Genomic DNA, 20,657 nt, shown 5'->3' with positions numbered 1-20,657 from the left:
AATATATCGATATATTTTTATACGAGATGTGACAATATTGTTTATATCGATATAGTCTATGTTACGTTATAACTATACTTGTGGAGCTGCAAGTTTGCCTCTCTTTTGTCCACTTTTGTGTCTACGCTGCGTTACTCCACCTCGCCTCTCCTTCAATGAACACAACCATTAGCGGTTTTTGATACGGGCGACACGGGCGGTTGCCCGGGGCGGCATCGTGGTGTGGGCGGCATCACGGGCATCGACAAATAATAAATAAATAAATAAAAATTGCTCGTACTCATGCTGCCGGACGTCATGCCAGCGCATACTGGGAATGGTACAGGCACCGATCGGTTTCCTATCGCCCATTTGCTGGGAGTACTCCGTTTGCGAGGTGCGCCTGCTGCTGGCGGCACGGGGAGGAGAGGGCGTGGATACTCGTATCCGTAATGTCCTTCCACCTGTCAAGTTACCAACACTGACAAAAATAGAAACTCATCAGTGTCCAATAGATTTCACAGGTAGGACAATAAGAAAGACAAAGAAAGGAGAGGAAGAGTGAGGAGAAGGAAACCAGAGAAGCCGACAGTAGCAGCATGTGTTTCTTCATCCATCAGCATCAGAGGAACAGCTGGGTCTCAGCAATGACCAGAGGGCCTGATGCTCATTTCCACCTGTTCGAGTCTCCGCGGGCAAAACACCCAACCACAAAAGACTGATCCGTGTCTCGTAGCTCTTTATGGAGATAAAATAGTGACTCTATAGTTCTACAAAGGAACACTGCAGTAGAAACAGATCCAGACCTCCAGGCAGTACCTGCAGCTTGTACTAGTAATCATGCTCCACATTGTCTTTTTCCTATGTGGTTACAGCAGACCTACACATGCAGTTGTGCTAAAAGATCGTAAGAGGGTGGCTGTCAGTTCAATGTGTAGACCAAGGTTTTTCAGATTAACAGTATAATGCAGGGAAAGATCGACACACGGAGGCCGTGGAGCGAAAACACCTGTACAGGTTCACAAAGTCCATGCAAGGACGTGCACTGATGCAAACGAGTCATGGTAAATGGACTGGTTCTTATGTAGCGCTACTCTTCTGAGCACTCAAAGCGCTTTACACAACTTGTGCATTCACCCATTCGAAGTGCTGTCTAAGGAACATTCACACACATTCACACTCCAACGGATGCATCGGAGAGCAATTTGGGGTTAGTATCTTGCCCAAGGATATTTGGCATGCAGACTGGGGGAAGCCAGGAATCGAACCACCAACCTTCCGATCAGTAGATGACCTGCTCTACTGCCTGAGCTGCAGCCACCCCATGAGTGTGTGAGTGTGTGTGTGCCAAGTGTAGTGTCATGACAACCAAATATGTAACTTGATCACAGGAAGCTTTGCTGAGATGTATTTATATGATGTGCAGAACAGACGCAGCTAAAACAGGGCGATGCACACAGGCTGCTTATTGCCAATTAAAACTGGAAATACCCACAGTGTGCGCGTTCACGTGTGTCAGCGGAGTAAATGTAGGCACGAGTGTTGTTTGGTCTTAGGGGCAACCCAAATTAAAAATGGTGTTTCAGGGAGCAGGGCCACACAGCAGCTGAGCTCGTCGGGGCTCCGACAGTTTTCATTATTTTTGCTGTTTTGTTGTTTTTGGCTTTAAACCGACTGCTTTGTCCAGGCTCACCGACCAGTCACAGCTCTACTCTAAGCCACATTCAGACACAGAGACCAGTGCTCTGACTGAGTAGGCTGCATTATCAGTTTAACTTATATTACAGTTGGACCTTCTTTGTTCTGCTGACTGTAGGTTGGTCCAAGAGTGTCAGCGTAGGTATGCTTTATAGCACAGGCCTCTAGAACATCACTCTGTAAAACAGACTCTTACTGTTTTACTAAAGACGTTGGCCAGTAATCACTGAGGACAGAACATTGTGCCTGATGCCTGTTTTTGGAGCCGTAGGTGAAGATTGGTGAGGGTAAAGAAGCTGGACGCGCTCCCTCCAGTCTCATGTGAAAGAGACAAGGACGGCCTTTTATCAGCTGAGGAGCGCAGCTAAAACCACAACAACGTTTTATCCCCGGACACTGCAGAGGTTCCTGTCCATGCATGTGTGTCTCCACACACTGATTATTGTAACGCTCTTCTTTCTGCTTTACCAAAGAAAGTTCTAGAGCTTTACAGATGGTACTGAATGCAGCTGCACTGGATGGAAACTCTTCACTGGTTTCCTTGTGAGGTTAGACATGAAGGTCCTGTTGCTCAGCTACAAGGCTTTAAATGGTTTCATATCTCTCTTTTGCACCTCTATGTTCCTTCCCGTGCTCTCCGATCTCAGGACACTGGCCTTGTAAAGGTTCCTAAAGCCAGAAGAAAAACTGTTGGGAGCTGTTTCCTCTTCTTTGCCTGCCTGGCCTGCAGCAGGCCTGCTGTGTGGAGCTTTTCAAAGCCAATTCTGTTTTTCCTGGTTCTTATGGTTGTTTGAACTGGGTTGTTTTTGTTGATCTTTTTTATCTTCAAACAGCACGGTGTTTGAAAGAGCTTTATAAATACAGTCGTTATTATTATTAAACATTAATGACCTTTGTCTTGTTTTCTAGACACATTTGTGATGAGCTGTAGTTGTACCTGCTGAGCCCACTGACAGACAGCTCTATCTGTAAACTCTATACTTCAGACCTGTGGTGTACAGATGAGTAGGAACATAAAACTTTGTTGTCACTGAGCCGGCTGCAGTCAGACTTTATTCATGGAAATAAACGTACTTACACCTGTTGTGTTGTGTCTGTGTGTGTGCACCTGTGATGCTGTTGTGGTCCTGTAGGTGTCCTGCATCATGCTGCTGTCTTTTCAGACGAAGCCTGACTGCAGTGCATGCTGGGACAGAATGGGTCCATCGGGGTTTGCAGTGTTTTGTGTCTGTGTTTGATGACATCAGCAGGAAAACATTCGCAGAGGCTGGATAATGGGAAGAAAATGAAAATCTAAAAATAGAATAGAGAGGAAAAAGTAGGACAACCAGATTATCCACACCTCCTCACCCCCTCACTGTACTGATCGCTGCGTTCACCTTCACCTCGCTCTGCTGCCCTTTCCTCTCGTTGCTTCTCCTCGTTCATCATTTCTTCCTCTTTGTTTATCGTTGTCTTCTTCCCTCCTTTCTTTGCCCCGTCAGTGCTTTAGCTTTCTCCTCTCCCTGTTTCCTCTCACGTCTTTCTGGGCTGCAACTGTTATTTTTCACCTTTAGTTTCTGTCCCCTGCTGAGCCAACGATATTGAAGGCTGAAGGTTCAGGCTTGTTTTAATGGCACATGTTTCACACAGTGGGAGTGCATTTTGCACTGGAGCTCAGTTAGAGATGTTCAAGCCCTCTTTGATGACTCTCAGTGTTTTCATACTGTGCACATCCACCCACAAGTCAGAGTACTGTATCTCACAGATGCAGCAGGTCAGGCAAAAATAGAAGTGAAGTGTAAAAATAAAAAACATCAAGTGCTACTTACAAGATGCCTCCCAGCTGCTGACACAGAAACTCTGCATATCTGCAGCACACTCCTCGATAACAGTGCACCACAATTGTACCTGCAAGGCTTGCAACTGGCTCCACACCGGGGCGGTGGTCCAGTCTGCAGGCTGCACCACTCAATTAAAAATCCATTTCCTTCTGACCTTTTTCTCTGACGCTCATTTATAATTTCACAACTTTAATTAGCCGAGCAGCACGTCGTCACCCGAGGTCTGACCTGGACTCCACGTGGCTGCTGTCTCACACTTCTGAAACCTACACAGGGACTACTGGGAATATGAAAACTCTAATGGGGAACAACTTCAGCGATACAGCCATCCAACCAGCTGAGCTCATAACATGTAACATGTAATAATAACATGTAATCTTTGGTGAGCCTCCCACTTCTTTCAGTCTCTGTGAAAGCTGGAGTCTAATCCTTGATTAGTGTTTATTCTACGAAACACACCTGAAGACAGGTTGGTATACACGTACAGGACAATGTAGGCTTTTTATTGTGTTCACCCAGCACAACAAAGTCCTCTCGTACACGGGTGAGGAGGCGATACGGCATCATCAAATCTCTAAATTCATTCGTTACTTGAATTCTGAAGGGTCTGAGTGGAAACTCATATGCTGCTTTATTTAAAAGGAATAATAAGTTATTGATTATATATATTTAGTGATTTAGTTTGGAACCCAATATAGCCAATTACACTTTTTAAACTTTATATTTAAGCTTGTATCAGACATTTATGCAATATAATGAAATAAATGGAGAATAAACACAAAGAATGTTAAATGCTTAAACTCAAAGAGAATTTGAATAGTTTTAGCACAGCTTCTCTCCTGTGAAATGCAACTTTTTAAATTTTGATTCACGATTAAATATCATTCACTTTTATTCTATATTAATCACATTTCATTTTGCATGAAACAGACTCGAGACAAAGGTAAAATATACACACGTAACATGTTTATTGAACATCTTGAACATTCATGTTAACAAAACTCTGTAAACATGTCTCCTCTCTCGGTCACTCTGGAGGCTTCAAGTCCTTGAAACGAGGAACCAAAGCTGTGTAAAGGTTCTCAGCGATATTAACAGGTCTGCAGTTTGTTGCAATCCACTTGGTGTCAGTCAATATGTCCGAGGTCGACTTACTGCGTCCCCGATGCTCCGTGACTGGTTTGTCGCAAGCTGGGTGATGCGTTAGCCAAAGTGCTAGCAGCATCCCGACACGTCAGTGTGATATTTTAAGCTGGAAGTGCTTCGGTGAAAAGAAAATTCCTTCTTGCACAATGTGATTGGTTCAGCTGCCCGTCACTGCCAGATCAGATGCCCATTTGCGCATGTACAAAGGTAACTACTTGGACAAACTGCCCGAAATGCGCTGACAGAGACATTTCAGGGATTTTGAGTCATTCTGCACTCCACATGCGTTAATAGCGTTAAAAAATTTTATTGCGTTAATCGTGATAACGGCTTAACCTGCGTTGACGCGTTAATTTTGACAGCACTCATTTAAAGATATTATTAATTAACAAAGACCAAAAGAAATGTACAAATGAATCTGTATACAGACATACCTGATGCTCCATTTCATTCCTAACAGTTCCTGTAATAAAGTAATCATTAACGGAAACAAAGGGATTGGATGGGTGTAGCAAACAGAAGACGAGTCAAAGGCCTGTCTGCTAAAAAGGTGAAGAGTGAAGTATATAGATCCAAACTGAAGCTCGACATGTTTAAGATTATGACCCGTGAAATAAAGTTTCATAGGTTGCTGTGTGTCTTTGTCCAACCGGTTCTCACTCCCAAAGCGTAACATTTTACGCTAGGTGACAAATCGTCACCATATTACGTTTTCGGCTACCCACCACGTTCCTAAATGACGACCTCGGAAAAAGAGGAAATATGAGAACCGTCTGGACTGAACCTACACATGTTCGCTCTTTTTCTTCAAATCCCTTAGAAACACGCTATTTAACATCATTAAAGTCCTGGTTAAGGTCAGGAATAAGGTTATGGTCGGGGCTAGGGATAAGGTTAGGTTTAGGGCTGGAATACAGGGCTGGAACGTCTACTACCGCGGGAGCGTCATTGCACTGGATTCCAGCCATAACCCGCCGCGTACCATAAGAACGCCGAAGGTCTCCTTTCGCGTTCCTCAGGAACGCCGCCGGACGTGACAAAACGTCGACATGTTACGCCTCGGGAGTGAGAACGCTCTGCTTTGTCTCATCTTCCTCCCCTCCAACATGAAACCAGCCCTCTCTGAGCCACTTTTCCATTAGTACCTACTCGGATCAGCTCAGCATGGTTTTCAGGGTTTTCCAATAGGTCACAGTACCTGGTACCAGGTGCGTCTCTAGTTCCTGCTCGGCCAGGACGTCGTCAGCCTGCATGCCACGATTGGCTGGTTAATGTGGGGGCGCTCGTGGCTCAAGAGTTGGGCGTTTGCCTTGTAACTGGAAGGTTGCCGGTTCGAGCCCCGGCTTGGACAGTCTCGGTCTTTGTGTCCTTGGCCAAGACACTTCACCTGTTGCCACGATTAGTCAACTATCAAAATTTAATAGTCGACGCGTCGTTTGAAGCTTTGTAAGATCCAGAAAGACGCAGGAATAAGCAGCAGGATTTAAGAGTGTAATAACGGACTGAAACAGAAGATGGCAGCACTGCATGTACAAGGATGCCAGCTGCCGTTAAACCTCGAAGAAGAAGAAGCAGCTGTGTCCAGGAACCGCATCCTCCTGTGCTCGCATTTGTAGGCCAATTACGTTACAGCGACACAATGAACACTGTCCAAATTCGAAGACTCCGACAAATGCAGCCTACTTTTCCCCAGATTTGAAGGATGGGTCGGGTGTGTCCTTCGTGGCCCAACTTATTCCAGAATGCATAGCGCGGCCCAGCTCAGTTTCCAACAATGGCGGCAGCTAGTTAGTTTTAATGTTACTCTTATTATTCTTTCTGGGTCACAAAATAAACGTTGAACATATTTTCAGGCGAGAATGTAGCTGTGCAAACCTCAAATATCTGCTCAGTTTATCAGGACACCACATATTTTCAAAAGCGCTCCGACGTTTTCGGAGACGTCTGTTACCCACTAGCTCGATAGCTAGCCGGGGGCTAGGTCACTAGAGCCGTGAGAACACCAGACTCTGGGCAAATTGTTTTCAAACCCACCGCCGTCTTTCGCTACTCAGGTTAAACATGATATATGAGTCACTTAGATAACTTGAAATGTTGTTGTTTGGCTTTTTTCAGTATTTTATTTGTTCCTGAGTAAATCTGTTTGGTTGAGATTAAAGTTATAGTTTTTACACAGCTGAATAAACGTCAAGCAGACAGCTGATTATCAGAAGTGTGAGATGCTCCAGAATCTACTCCGGTGTCCTGTTATATTTTAGATAGCAAGGAGTTTATTAAACTTCACCGAAACAATCTGCAAATTTCATTAGAGTTTAATAAACTATCATCTTGTCTTTATTTTTAGTTAGCACCTTAAACACTTAAAGATGTAAGCTAATGACAGTTATATAAGAGCAGATGCTGCTGGTGCAATAAGCTGTACGTTTTACGTCCAATGGATGATGATCTGATTAGTCGACTAATCGCAAAAATAATCGGTGACTAGTCGACTATCAAAATAGTCTCTAATGTAAATAAAAATTTATTTTGTGAAAACAAAATTTGAAACTGTGAAAAAGCACAAAGGTTTTAAAGGCTCTTTCTGTGAAGGCAAGGATGCCACAGCAATGAGGCAACTTTTACTGTGAAAGAGCCAACATTTGTTTGTAAAAGAGCAGTGAAGGATTTGAAAGCATTACTGTGAAATAGATGGAGGATTTGAAATGCCAATGAAAACCTGGATGATAACAAAGAAGCAGAGTCCTTCCTGAAGTTCCTGAGTTAGAACGAGTCACAAAGATTTGATTTTATTGCAGTGGTGAATATGTATTCCCATTTTAATGGTGCACTATTTCTCTCAAGCAAAAAGGTTCATAACTGTGAGAATTTGCTTCTTTTCTTGGTCTCACGTTGAAGTGAGTATTTTTGCAGTGATTTAAATTGTGCTAATTGTTATACATCTGTAGAATAATATAGACACACGCAGGGCTATAACCAGGCCTGCAGATCTGATATTGTGTGAAGCTTCTTCCTCTAGTCCTTAAATGGACTATTGCAGTGTGTCAGATGGCAGGGATGCAGCAGAAAGGCTTTGAACAGTCAGAGGACGGTGCTCTTTATTGCGGATCTCAGGGACTCAAATGCCACGCTGCCTCTTCTCCGTGTGGTTCCCATGACGACAGGTAGAGAACATCCTGCGGGCTGCGACGTCTGTTCGAGGCTAACAGCTCCCCGACAGCCTGTTCAGACGCACTTTTTGAGCTTTCAGTAAAACAAAGCCAGCTGCTCCTTTGTGCTCAGTAACAACACAGGAGCTTTTTTTAGTTTCAGAATAGAAAGTCAAACGATGAATGTGTGTCAGGCAGCCGATCAGAGCCGGGGCCGTGTTTTACACGACGCTTTGAAGCAGAAGAAAGTTGCTGAAAGAAAAGTTTAACCATGTTGATGAAGTGTGTTAAACTGTGGAGGATGTTGGTAAAAGAGAAAATAGCCTGCTGACAGCACAGACATCCTCACAGAGCAGCTCTGAAATAACAAAGATACTGACGTATCCTCCTTCCTCTGTAAGAAAGGAAAAGGCCTCTTCCATTTCTTCAGACCTTCTTCTTGCTTTTTATTAGTTTATAAGAGGTCAGTGGCTGAGCAGTTCACATGCAGTAATTTAGTGACAGAGACATGACAACGGCCCGGAGACTGAAACACAAACTGCATAAATATATTCACATAAATACACAGTTCATTTTTTACACTGTTGTTTTTTACTGACATTCATACACTGCAAGAAGTCATCTATAGAATCTACCCAGTAAATCTGAGGTAACAGTTTGCATTGACTTTTTTGGGGTAGATTTAGTTCAATATATTGTGTATAAAATAACTTCAATAAAAAGCTATGAAATAATTAAATTGGGTAAAATTTACCCCATATTTACGTATCTATTCAACAGCTACTTAATCATTGAAATTAGGTAAAATTATCTCGTTTGCTAGTTGGTAATACCTGATAATTAGTAATAAAATTTAATTATTATCAGTTGATAAACATTACCTATTCATATAAGGTAAAATGTACCCCCCCCCCAAAAAAAGAAAAAGACATTCAAATGGTTCCTCATCTCAATGTTTTTATTCCATAAAAACACAGAATAACGTGCAACACAACAGCTAATGCAGACAACACTTTCAAAGGCCACTCAGTCCATTTTAAAAGCCAAAAGCACAGAGACTCTACAAGTTGTTTCTGTGCATGTATGTTATCAAACATATGGATAGATAGAACAGAACACTAACACCAACATGCAATAGTTTCTGTGCTTGCTGTCAGAAGAAAAATTACAGCTCCATCAAGCTATGTCCTCTGGGAACAAGAGGGGAAAGGTGTGTGCATTGCATGAGCTTATTTTTGAGGCCGTGGACCTTGTTCAGTAGTTTGGCCCCGTCAAGCTCCAAAAAACAGTTTTTGAAAAGTGTCAGATGTGTTCTTCGGCTCCTTCGGATATTCAAGGTTGAGGGCATATATCAGTCCCATCAGCAGTACACATGCCTTTGTTCGGCTTCCACATCCCTCCATCACTTGGTTTCCCTCAATCACAACGGACACATCTGATGGATCCTCCTCAGCCATGATGTTGTGTTGAACCCAGGACCTTCTTGCTACCCACTGCAGCCCTCCATAATTACATATTTGTGAAAAAAGTCAAATAACATAGGTCATTCAAAGTGTCCAGCAGAGGTCTCATCTTGGAACCAGCAGCTCCTCCTTTGGCAGGCATAAACTGCAAAAGACCTGGTGTGTACTCATCAAGTTTCAGCATGAATGTCTCCACCAAAGAAACTGTGGTGATGCGTCTGAACTCTTCGACATTTGTTTGACATTTGTCTTTTGGTGGATAGGAATAGTTATCTCACATACTCACCTGAGCCTCAGTGAATAATGCTGGCCACCTTTCTTTTAACTCACCCACAGAGGGGCAGAGGCTGACCACTCCAAGTCTTCGGCTAGAGAACGTTTTATTCATTTTTTCTGCAATTATCTTTGCGTTGTTTTTCTTTGTTATTTCATAAATTAATTCCAGCCTCTCTTTCTCCAGTGTCTCTTGGGTTTCTCCAGTAGGATGCAGAGGGAGATAATTAACCTCTGCTTTTTTTGGCTTTTTTACATTCTTTGATGGCACTGCATCAGCTGGATGCTTCCTTTTTAAGGCATTAATTTCAATTTCTGGGTAAGAAAATTTTCGAGATCTTAGCTTGGCACGGTAATTGTGCATCTTGTTTTTTATGCGCTGCTGCCAGCCATATAAGCCGGCAAATGATCCTGGCTCCTTAAGACACACAAACTTTGAATAAGCAGATCCTTTCAGCCACTGAGAGGATCTGCTGATTGGTTGGGTAAGCAGTGTACGAAAAAATTACTTTTGCAAGGTCTTGCATTGTTGCTGATTTAACACTGGCATCCATGAAAGGTCTTCCAGTGTTGCGATATGAGTTGTTTGCCTCAGCGAGGATTAGTTGTATGTCTCGGGAAAACTCCGGTACTTGAAATGGCACTGGCCACGCAGCAGGGCGACATGAATCAGGGAGAATGATGGTGTCACTGGAACTTGACGATGCGCAGTCGGACGCCTGTGAGGGTGCATCATGATTGGCAGGGCAGATGTCCGTTTCAGTAGTACTTGCAGGATGGGTGCTCACTGAAGTCGAAGAGGTCAATGCAGACGATGATCCTGATTCACATGCTGGTTGTAAGTCAAGGGTGATTACTGGCTCTTTAAGGATCACTTTAACAGTGGCCTTGTCATACAAGTCAGCAGTCGAGATGACACTGAAAAACTGATTGTCAAAGTCTTTGTCTTGGTATAGCAGTCCAAATTCCCCGTGTATCCCCATCCACTGTATTAGGACTTCCTGTTGGAAGTGTCAACTTATGAATGCTGTGTTCTTCTAAAACGACTCTTAACTGGACTGCCATTGTTGTTTGGTTTGTGTTTCCTCAGCTGTAGAGACAGAGAAAGAAAAGAAATTGAGACAGGTTATTAATAGTTGATAAGCTTACATGCATATATTTTCTTCATTATCTTCTGCCAGAGAAATAAAAGCAGAGATTTAGTTCAGTAGAATTTGGAATAAATAATTTTTGATTGGGAGATAAGGGCAATAGAATAGAGGAGGGTTAAGTATGCACGTTTCCATTTTCTTTTTCAATGTTATATGTGTTGTTCCTGTTAAATAAACATTACAATAAACAAATAAGACAGGACGCCCGCCCATATAGTTGTTGGTAAAATAATATATTTTTTCAATAATTTCAATAAGTGCACAAACATTTGATATAACAGAAATAATCAACCCATTACACTTACTCTGATGTGCAAACGAAGTGTTTAAGGGACACCATACGGCCATCTGCTGTATTGTATGCAGCCATGTTTCTTTCAGGTCAGAATGTTTAAGGATTTCTGTCTCTCCTGTGGGCTCTACTTTGAAACTCCTCAGGTGTTCACAGCCTCTAAGCAACTTCAGAGCAAACACAGGAGTTCTGTGCACAATGACTATTTGATGGATTTCTGCCAAGTCAGGTAGGCCTCCTGTTGAGCCAAACGGCAGCATCATGCCAATATTATAGTCTGTGCCTAAAAGGGTTGCTTTATTTGTCATGTTCACAAAGTCTTCCCTGGAGAACTTCCTTGCAAGGGACTCCTTAATGCTGTCTTTTAGAACATCGACTGCCACTGGAGTCTTCTGGGACACTGACAGTGCTGGCCTTTGGTGGTTGTAATCGTGGGTATGATACGCAATCATCGATTGGTGTTTTCTCACCATTGTCATGAGGATGTTTCTACACCCAGTCTGCCTCACAATCCTTTTAAAGAATCGATGTTTGGCTTCAAATCGCATAGTCCAGAAATGTACAAGTGGCCCGTAAACAGTTGTAAGCAAAGGATAGTGCTCGAGAAAGTGATGTCTTGGTCTCAGTTTCTCCTCTGGGAACACTTCTAAATATCTGTAACGGTGTTCTGAGATCTTACTTTGTATGTATCCTATTGTGTGATCTGTGTGGAGAGGAGCCATGACAAGCTCAGCAACATCTTTCAGGGTCATCAAAACCTCCCAAGCAGGCTCATCTTCTGGTACTTTGTCACCAATCATGAGTGGTATCATTCTCAACAAACACCAGTTTTCGTGTGCATTACCTCCTACACTTTTTTGCGCTGTGAAATTTGGGGCAATGGGTTGTGGACAGTTTGTTTTGTCACTCCATTTGTAAGGAAAGCAACGGATGGAACGGTTGAGCTGCTCACGAGATATGTATTTCTTCCTGATTAACACATCAAGACAGAGTGAAATTTCAACAGGTACAATCCCTTCAAGCAAATCATGCAAAGCATCTGGGGGATAACCTGATGTAGCATGAAAGTGACTGAGTCTGTCTGAGATTGGACACAGTGGTGAGCTTCTGCAGGATCAGACAGTGCTGCTTTGACATGGATGGCATAGTTGGACTTAGTCCGTAGAGGAAACAGTCCTTCTCCTACTTCATGCTCCTGGATCTGTGACCTTTCGCCAATGCAAAAGCGACAGAAATGTGAAGCTGAAAAGCTTTCAACAAACCCGCCTATTGAGTGAGCGCCAAGATTGTCAGCGACTACAGCAAGTGCAGTGCCCTTGACCACTTTGCCCAGACTTGAAACAAAAATACCATTATCTTCAAAGGACTTCAAAGCTTTGAGCAGTGGGTCCAAAACTTCTGAATAGCCAAACTGGTTGACATCATTTGCATAAAATGGTTAAGTAAATGGAAGTCAGTGTAGATCTCAATGTGGCAGGTATGTCTGCAAACACCCAATACACAGCTGTGACTTTATGCTTCTTGCGGGATGTTCCCAGAGGGTTGCATATCTCAAAGTCATCTATATAAAGGATGAGTGAGAGTTTAAGTTCGTCTTCACATAAAAAGCTGTTTGGTCGCCCAGATCAGGTTTGCCAGAGGTGTACCTAATCAAGCCATGTAATAACATCATGTGCGGGAACACAATCGTGCAAAGGTCACATGACGAATCTCTGTTCACACAGTGAACAGCATTTTTTTAGTCTCCCAGATTACTCAAAGTGCTCTATACAACATGCCACATTTTCTCTAAACTGAGTGCTTCTTAACTACATTCATACATATTCACACTCCTGACATGCAGACTGGAGGGGCCAGGGATCGAACCACTAACCCTCTGAGGTGACCCGCTCTACCTCCTGAGCTACAGCCACCCAGTGGTAAACATGAGTGAATCCTCACTAGATTTTGGATAAAGTGTACAGTCACAAACCTTTCAAACCTGCATTTGAAACGTTGGCTACCATAGCAGTATAGCATTGCAACATGGCATTTGGGTCTTCTAACTAAAACAGGAAAATAGCAACACAAACAGTGCCATCATTGCCAGACCTGCATCTGGTTGACAGACACTCTGCCATGACACCGGTCAGTCAGAAGTGCCAGCTTGAGAGACCTGTCTGCTACGTGGGTGAACGAGCTAAAGCTCAGGATCCACCTTGTTGTAAAAACTCTGTTTCAGCCATTTTTTCTGCTCTTGGATCTGTATGATGCCATTTACAGAAATTCTTCCTGAAAGGGTCATCTGCCTGTGAGCACAGGTGGCTCTCACCTCTTCTTTGAACCTTGTGATAATGAGGCAGCCAATCAGAGGAAAGAAGTCAGTGGGGAGGAGTTACAAAGGCGTTTGTTAGACAGGGGATGCATTGAGGGGCAGCCCCTGTATAAGATAAGGACTTTTATATCTGTGAATCATGAACTGTGAAGTCCATCATACGTATGGAGCTGGGACTGAGCACAACAGCTCTCCTTCACTGTGTGCAATACTATTACACTATTTACATATAATATACTATTTGAACTCCCACCAGTAAGTACTTGTATCACCACCCTGTCCAGTGTTTTTGTATATATGTAAATACATCTTTTTTATATTGTAAATACTAGCAGATTGCTCCACTCTTTGCTTGATCTCTACTTTCCTTTAATTGCTTTGTTTTTACCTTTTAAAAATGAGACTTGACCTGGAGAGCTCTGCACAAGTGCACAATGTGCATGGACTGCTGGTCCTGTGTGCAAATGCAAATCTGTAATCTTCATGGTTAAAGTTGTACAGGAGGAAAAAACTCGATTATTCAAATACCAAAGTTTAAACCTTAAACCTTAAGTTGAACTTTCAATATCTTTATTCAGAGATATTTTGTGCTGCAAAGTGGGACTAAAGTTTACCATAAACGTTGTCATGAGACAAAAGCTGCTATTGAATTAAGAGGCAGTTACATGCAGTCTGTTTCTGGCAGTTAATTGTGATAAATTGTCAGAAATTGCATCCATTGTTGTCTACATGTTATAAAAATCCCCAGTTAACTATTTGTGCTGAGCAACCTTCCTGCTCTATAGGAACCACTGATAAAGACTCATTCAGACTGATGCACATGTTGGCACAAGTTATGAAATAAATCGTGATGATATTCCCGTAGCATTTAAATGTTTAAAATAAATATTGAAACTTTGTGTCCATAGTTTATCCTCGGTATCATTTCTACCCTCACCTGCTGCTGCAGTATGGAAGTCGTGCTTTGACTGCGACATCACTGCACAGACATGTTGGTCCACACTCACATGAAAAGTATCATGCGTGTTGTTCAGCACATCCATGATCTACTATTCCACTAGCCTAAGACGATTCTGACACGTTGTCGTGCTACGTGGGAACACTTTGGTCATAAATGGATGGGCGTGGTCAGCAGCAATATTTGTGTTTTGAGTTTCCTGTGCTTTTTGTCACTTTGTATTGTGAGTTATGTTCTCATTGTTGGTCTTTAGTTACTCCCTTGAGTCTAGTTTGTGTGTTATGTGCCTGGTATTTCCCTCTGTGTGTTACTTATCATCTCTAGGCTTTTGGTTCTTATAGAGTTCTCTGGTTTATGTCTCTGTGTTTCTTAGCTGCTCTGTCTCCACCGTGTCTAGTCCGCGTCTCAGTGTTATACTTCCTGTTTTACTTTGAAGGTCTGTGTCTCATCTGAGTAAATCCTGCTTTGCTTCTCTGTCTGTCAGTTCTGATTTCCTCCAGCTGTGCTCTCCTTCTGTCTCGTTCCGACACTTCTGCCCAGAGCGGTGGATGTTTTCTCTTTTTGGGAATCCAGTAGATTTAGTTTCTGAAATACTCGGACCAGCTTGTCTGGCTCCACCAACCACACACCTCATACGCAGTCCATGAACAAGTGTGTGTAGCTGGCTTGTGCAGCAGCATATTTGGTTGCTGCAGTGCCATCATGTGGACAGAGTGATAATGACAGGAGGAGGCAGGAGGTCACATGAGCTCAGATGGATGGATCCAAACATCTCACACACACACACACATGCAGATGTGTTTTCAGAGACGACTCTTGTATATTAACCTTTTGTATTTGTGTTGTTGTTCACAGCGCCCCCTACAGTGCGAATCGTGCACTCTGGTCAGGCCTGTAATGTGGAGGAGGAGCGCTACAGTGAGAGGGTGTACACTATCAAAGAGGGAGAGACTCTAGAGCTGCAGTGTTTGGTGACTGGACACCCCCGACCACAGGTAACAACATGCTGGGTATACTGGGAACACTTTGACTTTGTGTGCCAGTCAGTGGAAGAAAACAGGTCATGAAGTGGCAAAGACTGAGTGAACAGAGTGGAGTTTACATTCACACTATTCCACTCTGCACCCGTGTTGATTCGTCGGAGCAGTCAGTAACAAAAGCCTCCCGTTATCCTCGGCCTGCTGAAGTGCCAGAGCCCCCGCTGAGCGGAGCTACTGTGGAGCCTTTGAGTTTCAGAAAAGACGGCAATCACACAGCGACGAAGAAGAAGAGCAAGAAAGCCCGTGAGGCAGAGAAGAGCCACTGCTGTCTGTGAATGAAGACATTTACCAAGAGTGAAGACGAGGAGAACGGCACAAGGGGAAGAAAGGAAAAGGATCTCTAGGAGACTTTTAGTAAGCGCAGCTTTTATTCCACACAGCTTTATGTTATTGATCGTAAAGGCCTTTCAATCCATGACTTGCTGATGCTACGTCTCACAGACTCACACTACACACTGTAGCTTAGCAGTGAACAGCTATGACTCTTTCAAGGATTGACTGTCATCAGAGGAGCAGCAGTGACTGTCTCAGAGCTATGACTTCATGCTGTCTGCAGCTTTGTACAACCAGCTTCAGGAGGTCGTCACCTGGAGGAGTCCCAACACTCTGCTGAGCGCCCATTGCTTTGCTCTGCTGTAATAACCCTGAACCAGTGCAAAAGCACTGCAATAATCAGTATATTTCATTAATCCATTAATAAGAAGAGCTTCTGTCTCATTAAAGACCAACAGTAATGTTCAAAAGAGCAACAACAGAGGATTGTAAAATGAGCGGCTCGGTGGTTTTAGTACTTTCAGTGCGTACACTAACTGCCCTCTCATGGTGTTTATGTGAGATTTTATCAGTTTGTGAAGAAAATATTGTCTTAAATGCAAAAATAATAATAATAATAATAATGGGTTGCATTTATACAGCGCTGTACTATTCCACTATTCATTCACTCTCACATTCACACGGGTGGAGGCAGCTGCAGGTGTAGCCACAGCTGCCCACAGTTTAATGGAGATTTTTTGTTGAGTGAAACTATCGATGGTGGATGGGAGGAGCTACACGTGGGCTCACGGTAATGACTCCGCCTCTTTGCCTTTTGCGTTAGTGTGCAGACAGACTCCTTGTTAAGCTAGGGCAGCATCTGCTCTGTTGTTGTTGGTGTCTGTTGCAAACTGGAGTCTGCTTGGCTTTGATGTCGCATGCTTTTTAGTCACAAATGTTGCGCTAACGTGGTGAGCTCTGTAGAGTTTCTTCAAACGAAGCATCAAAGCAAAAGCTTTTCTTTTTGTAACCAACTCACCTGATGAGTCACTGTAGCCCTGTTACATTTATGTGTAGGAGAACAGGAGTGCTGCTGCTTGTTCTTTCCGAGTCGGGATCTTCCACTGGAACAGCCCTACAGTCGGATTTCCCACAGTCCTCTTCGCTTTGCCAACGCCTGGCGTCTTCCAGAAAAAGCAAATCTACTGTGTCTGCACTGGGAAAGGTCTTTTTTACACTAATCTGACATTGTGAAGTTGATTGCATGATGTCGGGCGATAGAATAATCATGTGTGCTTGGCTCTGATTTCCCATCAGCCTCATTTTCACCGTCCTGTTCTGTTTGCCAATGCCTGTGTCTGCATCTTCCAGAAAATCTTAATTTAGGACAGAAGACAGAATTCGATGTGCTGTTCAAACCTAACCTTCATAATAACAATAGTAAATGAAACCACTGTTTAGTGACTTGTTGAATAAGCTCTGCTGTGCCGTTCAGAGACACGGACTGGACCTGCCGCAGCAGCGTGTTTAAGCAGACATCAACAGCATTACATTATAGTGATGGATCAACGCCTCTGTCTGGATCTCTTGATTTTGCTGCAAACCTCAGTTCTGAGGCATCAGCAGCAGCTTTGCATGTGTATAACATCAACAGTCTGGAGACAGGAACTCTTCAACAATATCAAAGAGTAGAGAAAGAGGTGCTGCCGTTGCTGTTGGCTGGGAACTGCTGCAGGATGTCTCTGTGACCTCGTCACAGATCTTGTGTCTCACAGAGACAGTAGGACGGGACGTCCCCTGTTTGGACCAACACTTCCACTGTGTTTTGGTCAAAGCACTTCTCTCACGTGATTTTTCTCAGGAGTTGTTTTCTCCCACCATGAAGTGCTGTCATTGGCTCAAACTGGGCATTTCTCAGGGTGGTCAGAGCAAATGTTCACTGGTATAAATCTTTCATCTTCTAACCTAGTGAAGAACTGTGGCTCTTGTCATAACTTTACATTACATTCTTTAAGCTGGTTCCTTCCCCTCATCGGCCCTTCCCTTCCTTTCTTTGCTTTGTGATGCTGATGGTTTGAGTCTGTGCTAACGCGATGAGGTCGCTGTGACAGTGGCAGTAATCCCACTTACCCTCGCTAAGTGTGAAAAGTCTTAAAGTTGTCTCCTGCAACTTTAAGTGCAGTTTGCTGTTGGTGCGTTATGAACCCTGCACCTGAACCACATGTCACAACCAGAGGCCGTTATGTCTGCATCATTTAGCAGCTACTTCAGGCTTCCCAAGGTGAAACCTTTTGCACGACTCAAAGGCTGATGTAGTTCAGCCTGTTTCAGCCCGGTGTGTTTCCCATCAGTCTGTCGCTGTGGTCGCACTGACTCCATAAATCATTTTAAATGTTTGTCAGTAATAGCACAAATGAATTTTGGTGACTGGATTAGTGATCTCCATGTAGGGACACTTGCTGTCTGACTCCATCACAGGCAGATTTAAGCATGAGGGCTCCAGTGTTGCTTTTAGCTTCAGAGGAAAAGAAATCAGCTGCGTCCCTAAAACCCCGCTGATGCAGTAACACTGATGGAGGGGAACACCACCCTGCTACTGCTCTTATACATGCAGCGAGGTTGGAGCAAATGCCAGAGCAGACACGGCTGCATTACTGCTGAAATTGAAGTTTGTCACTTCCTGTTAGCACCAAATGCTGCACTGCACCAGCTTCTTATTCTGGTGTACTGGAAGTGGAGCTTTTTGCAGTTCTAAGCTTGTTGGTGTGAAGTGCAGCCAAATAAAGGCTTAAAGTCCAAACAGGCTGTTCTTCACATTTCTGCTCAGTCTGAGCTCTCAGACTCTCACTCGGGGCCCATTCAGGCCTTCTTACTATGCTGACGTGCCTAACGTTCACTCACTCCAATGCTCCTCCCACCATCGGGAGTAAGGCAGAGATCAAACTTGCAGTTAGTAGACGGTCCGCTCTGTTCATAGCTCATTAACAGCTCAGTTAAGTTCCCCAACTGTTCCTCCCTCCACCCTTTCTTTGTCTCCTCTCTTGTAACCTGTCCTCATTTTTGTCTCCTTTTGTCTTTCCTTCATTCCTTGTGCTCGTTTCCTCTCAGATGTCTTCTTCCTTCTTCGTTTTGTTAATCGTCTCCTCTACTTTCCTCTGTTGCCATGTCATCACTGCATCTCACTGCATCTCCACCTCATGTCCAGTGTTGGTGTGGACATTATCAGCAGCAATCAGCTGTTGGAGTGACTCCCCACCTCTCTGTGTCCTCTCTCTTACCCCCGTTCTTCACTTCCTGCGCTCTCCTCTTTAGTCCGTCTCTCTCTGCTGTCAGACTGTTGCAGCTATAAATAGAGCAGCTGCTGGCACACACACACACACACACACGCACACACACACGCGCGCGCACGCACGTGCATGTGCACGCACACACACACACACACACACACACACACACACACACACACACACACGCACACACACACACACACACACACGCACACACACACACACACACACACACACACGCACACACGCACACACACACACACGCACACACACACACACACACACGCACACACACACACACACACACACACACACACACACGCACACACACACACACACACACACGCACACACACACACACGCACACACACACACACACACACGCACACACACACACACACACACCTTGTTTTCTCTCTCTGCGTCACCACAGAGCTTCCTCTGCAGTTTCCTTTCATCACTCGTTTTTCCTCAACACCTTTTGTCTCCCTTCTGGCTCCACTTTGCAAAGTTACGACAGGAACTGCAGACGCTCTGATTTTAAAAGCATTTTAACGAGCTTAACCATCAAATCAAATCAAATCACTTTTATTGTCACGTCACATGTGCAGGTACATTGGTACAGCACATGTGAGTCAAATTCTTGTGTGCGAGCTTCACAAGCAACAGAGTTGTGCAAAATACAATAATGTAAACAAGCAAAATACAAGAATGGCTACATCTGAAACTAATAAATATATGTACAATATATAATAGTATATGCATACTACCATGTGGTGCAGCTGATGGTCAGTAGGTCCAGGCGTTCAAACACTAAATATGCCAAGCTAGTAAACTGTGCGATGCAGTAAGTACAGTGTGTCAGAGAAATGGCTCTGATGTAGAGGAATCCACAGATTTGTCGTCTCGGTTCCCCAGAAACTTTGAAAATGCAAATATCCCAAACTTTCTCTGTCGCCTGAAGTAATCTGAAGATGGATGATATCCACTGATGTTCCCACTGTCACATGCATACAAGCTAACACTGTCCCCTGAGGCGGTTACTCTTTCCCAGCTGTTTGAAGACTACATGCTTTTGTTTTTGGTTGCTGAAGGTCAAAGGTTAAACTTTGGGTTAAACATGTCACCTACATCTGTAACTTTACCCAGTCGTCCAGTCACTGTGGACGAGGGGCGGAACAAACACTATATTGACTCTGGGGCAGTTTCACTGAAATGCTCTTCTGTATCTTCAGGCAAAACCAGACTGGGTTAACAACTCCAGTGTGTTTAACTGGGAGCGCAGCAGACGGACCTGGGCAGGAACGCACTGACGTCCACTAGCCTTTCACTCGGTTTGGCTATTCTTCACAAAGCAGGTCTTTCGACAGCATCTTATACACAGTTGGATGGAGAGACTAATTTTTCAAGGCAGGAAATATTACAGGTTGGTAGCCTGAAGATATTCAACCTCAGGAGAAAACAGCAGTTGCAGAGGACATGTTATAGTTCTGTTAAGAAGGCAACATAGCTTCCACATGTTCAGACTGGAGGTGGATAACAGAGAATAAGCTTTAGTGCCACCAGTGCAGTACAAAACCCTTGAACTGCCCCGAGCAGAAACTACGTCACGGTGCACACGCTGAACTAGGATTTCAATTTAGGGAGTGAGCTGCTAAACCTGCACCGAAACAATTCAATTTCAATTCTTTATTTATTTGTCACATGTAGTTATAACTAGTACAACACACAGTGAGTACTAAAAAGTACTCCCCCCCGACTGTGCATCTTACTAAACTTATAATAAAAAATATCTATATAAAAGTATAAAAATGTATAATATCGTGCAAAATATT

At 43.7% G+C, this 20,657-nt stretch overlaps 1 protein-coding gene across 1 annotated transcript in view; it reads left to right on the top strand.

The window, feature by feature from the left end:
* The window catches only part of LOC113012614 (MAM domain-containing glycosylphosphatidylinositol anchor protein 2-like), a 104,568-nt gene that overhangs the window by 28,710 nt on the left and 55,201 nt on the right, over positions 1–20,657 (top strand). The window contains exon 2 of the mRNA XM_026152907.1: positions 15,099–15,238. Coding sequence (XP_026008692.1) covers positions 15,099–15,238 — 140 coding nt within the window. The remainder of the gene's footprint in view (positions 1–15,098; positions 15,239–20,657) is intronic.

Source organism: Astatotilapia calliptera, chromosome 19, assembly GCF_900246225.1.
Source record: "Astatotilapia calliptera chromosome 19, fAstCal1.2, whole genome shotgun sequence".
NCBI lineage: Eukaryota > Metazoa > Chordata > Actinopteri > Cichliformes > Cichlidae > Astatotilapia > Astatotilapia calliptera.
This window is presented reverse-complemented; position numbering and strand designations above follow the sequence as displayed.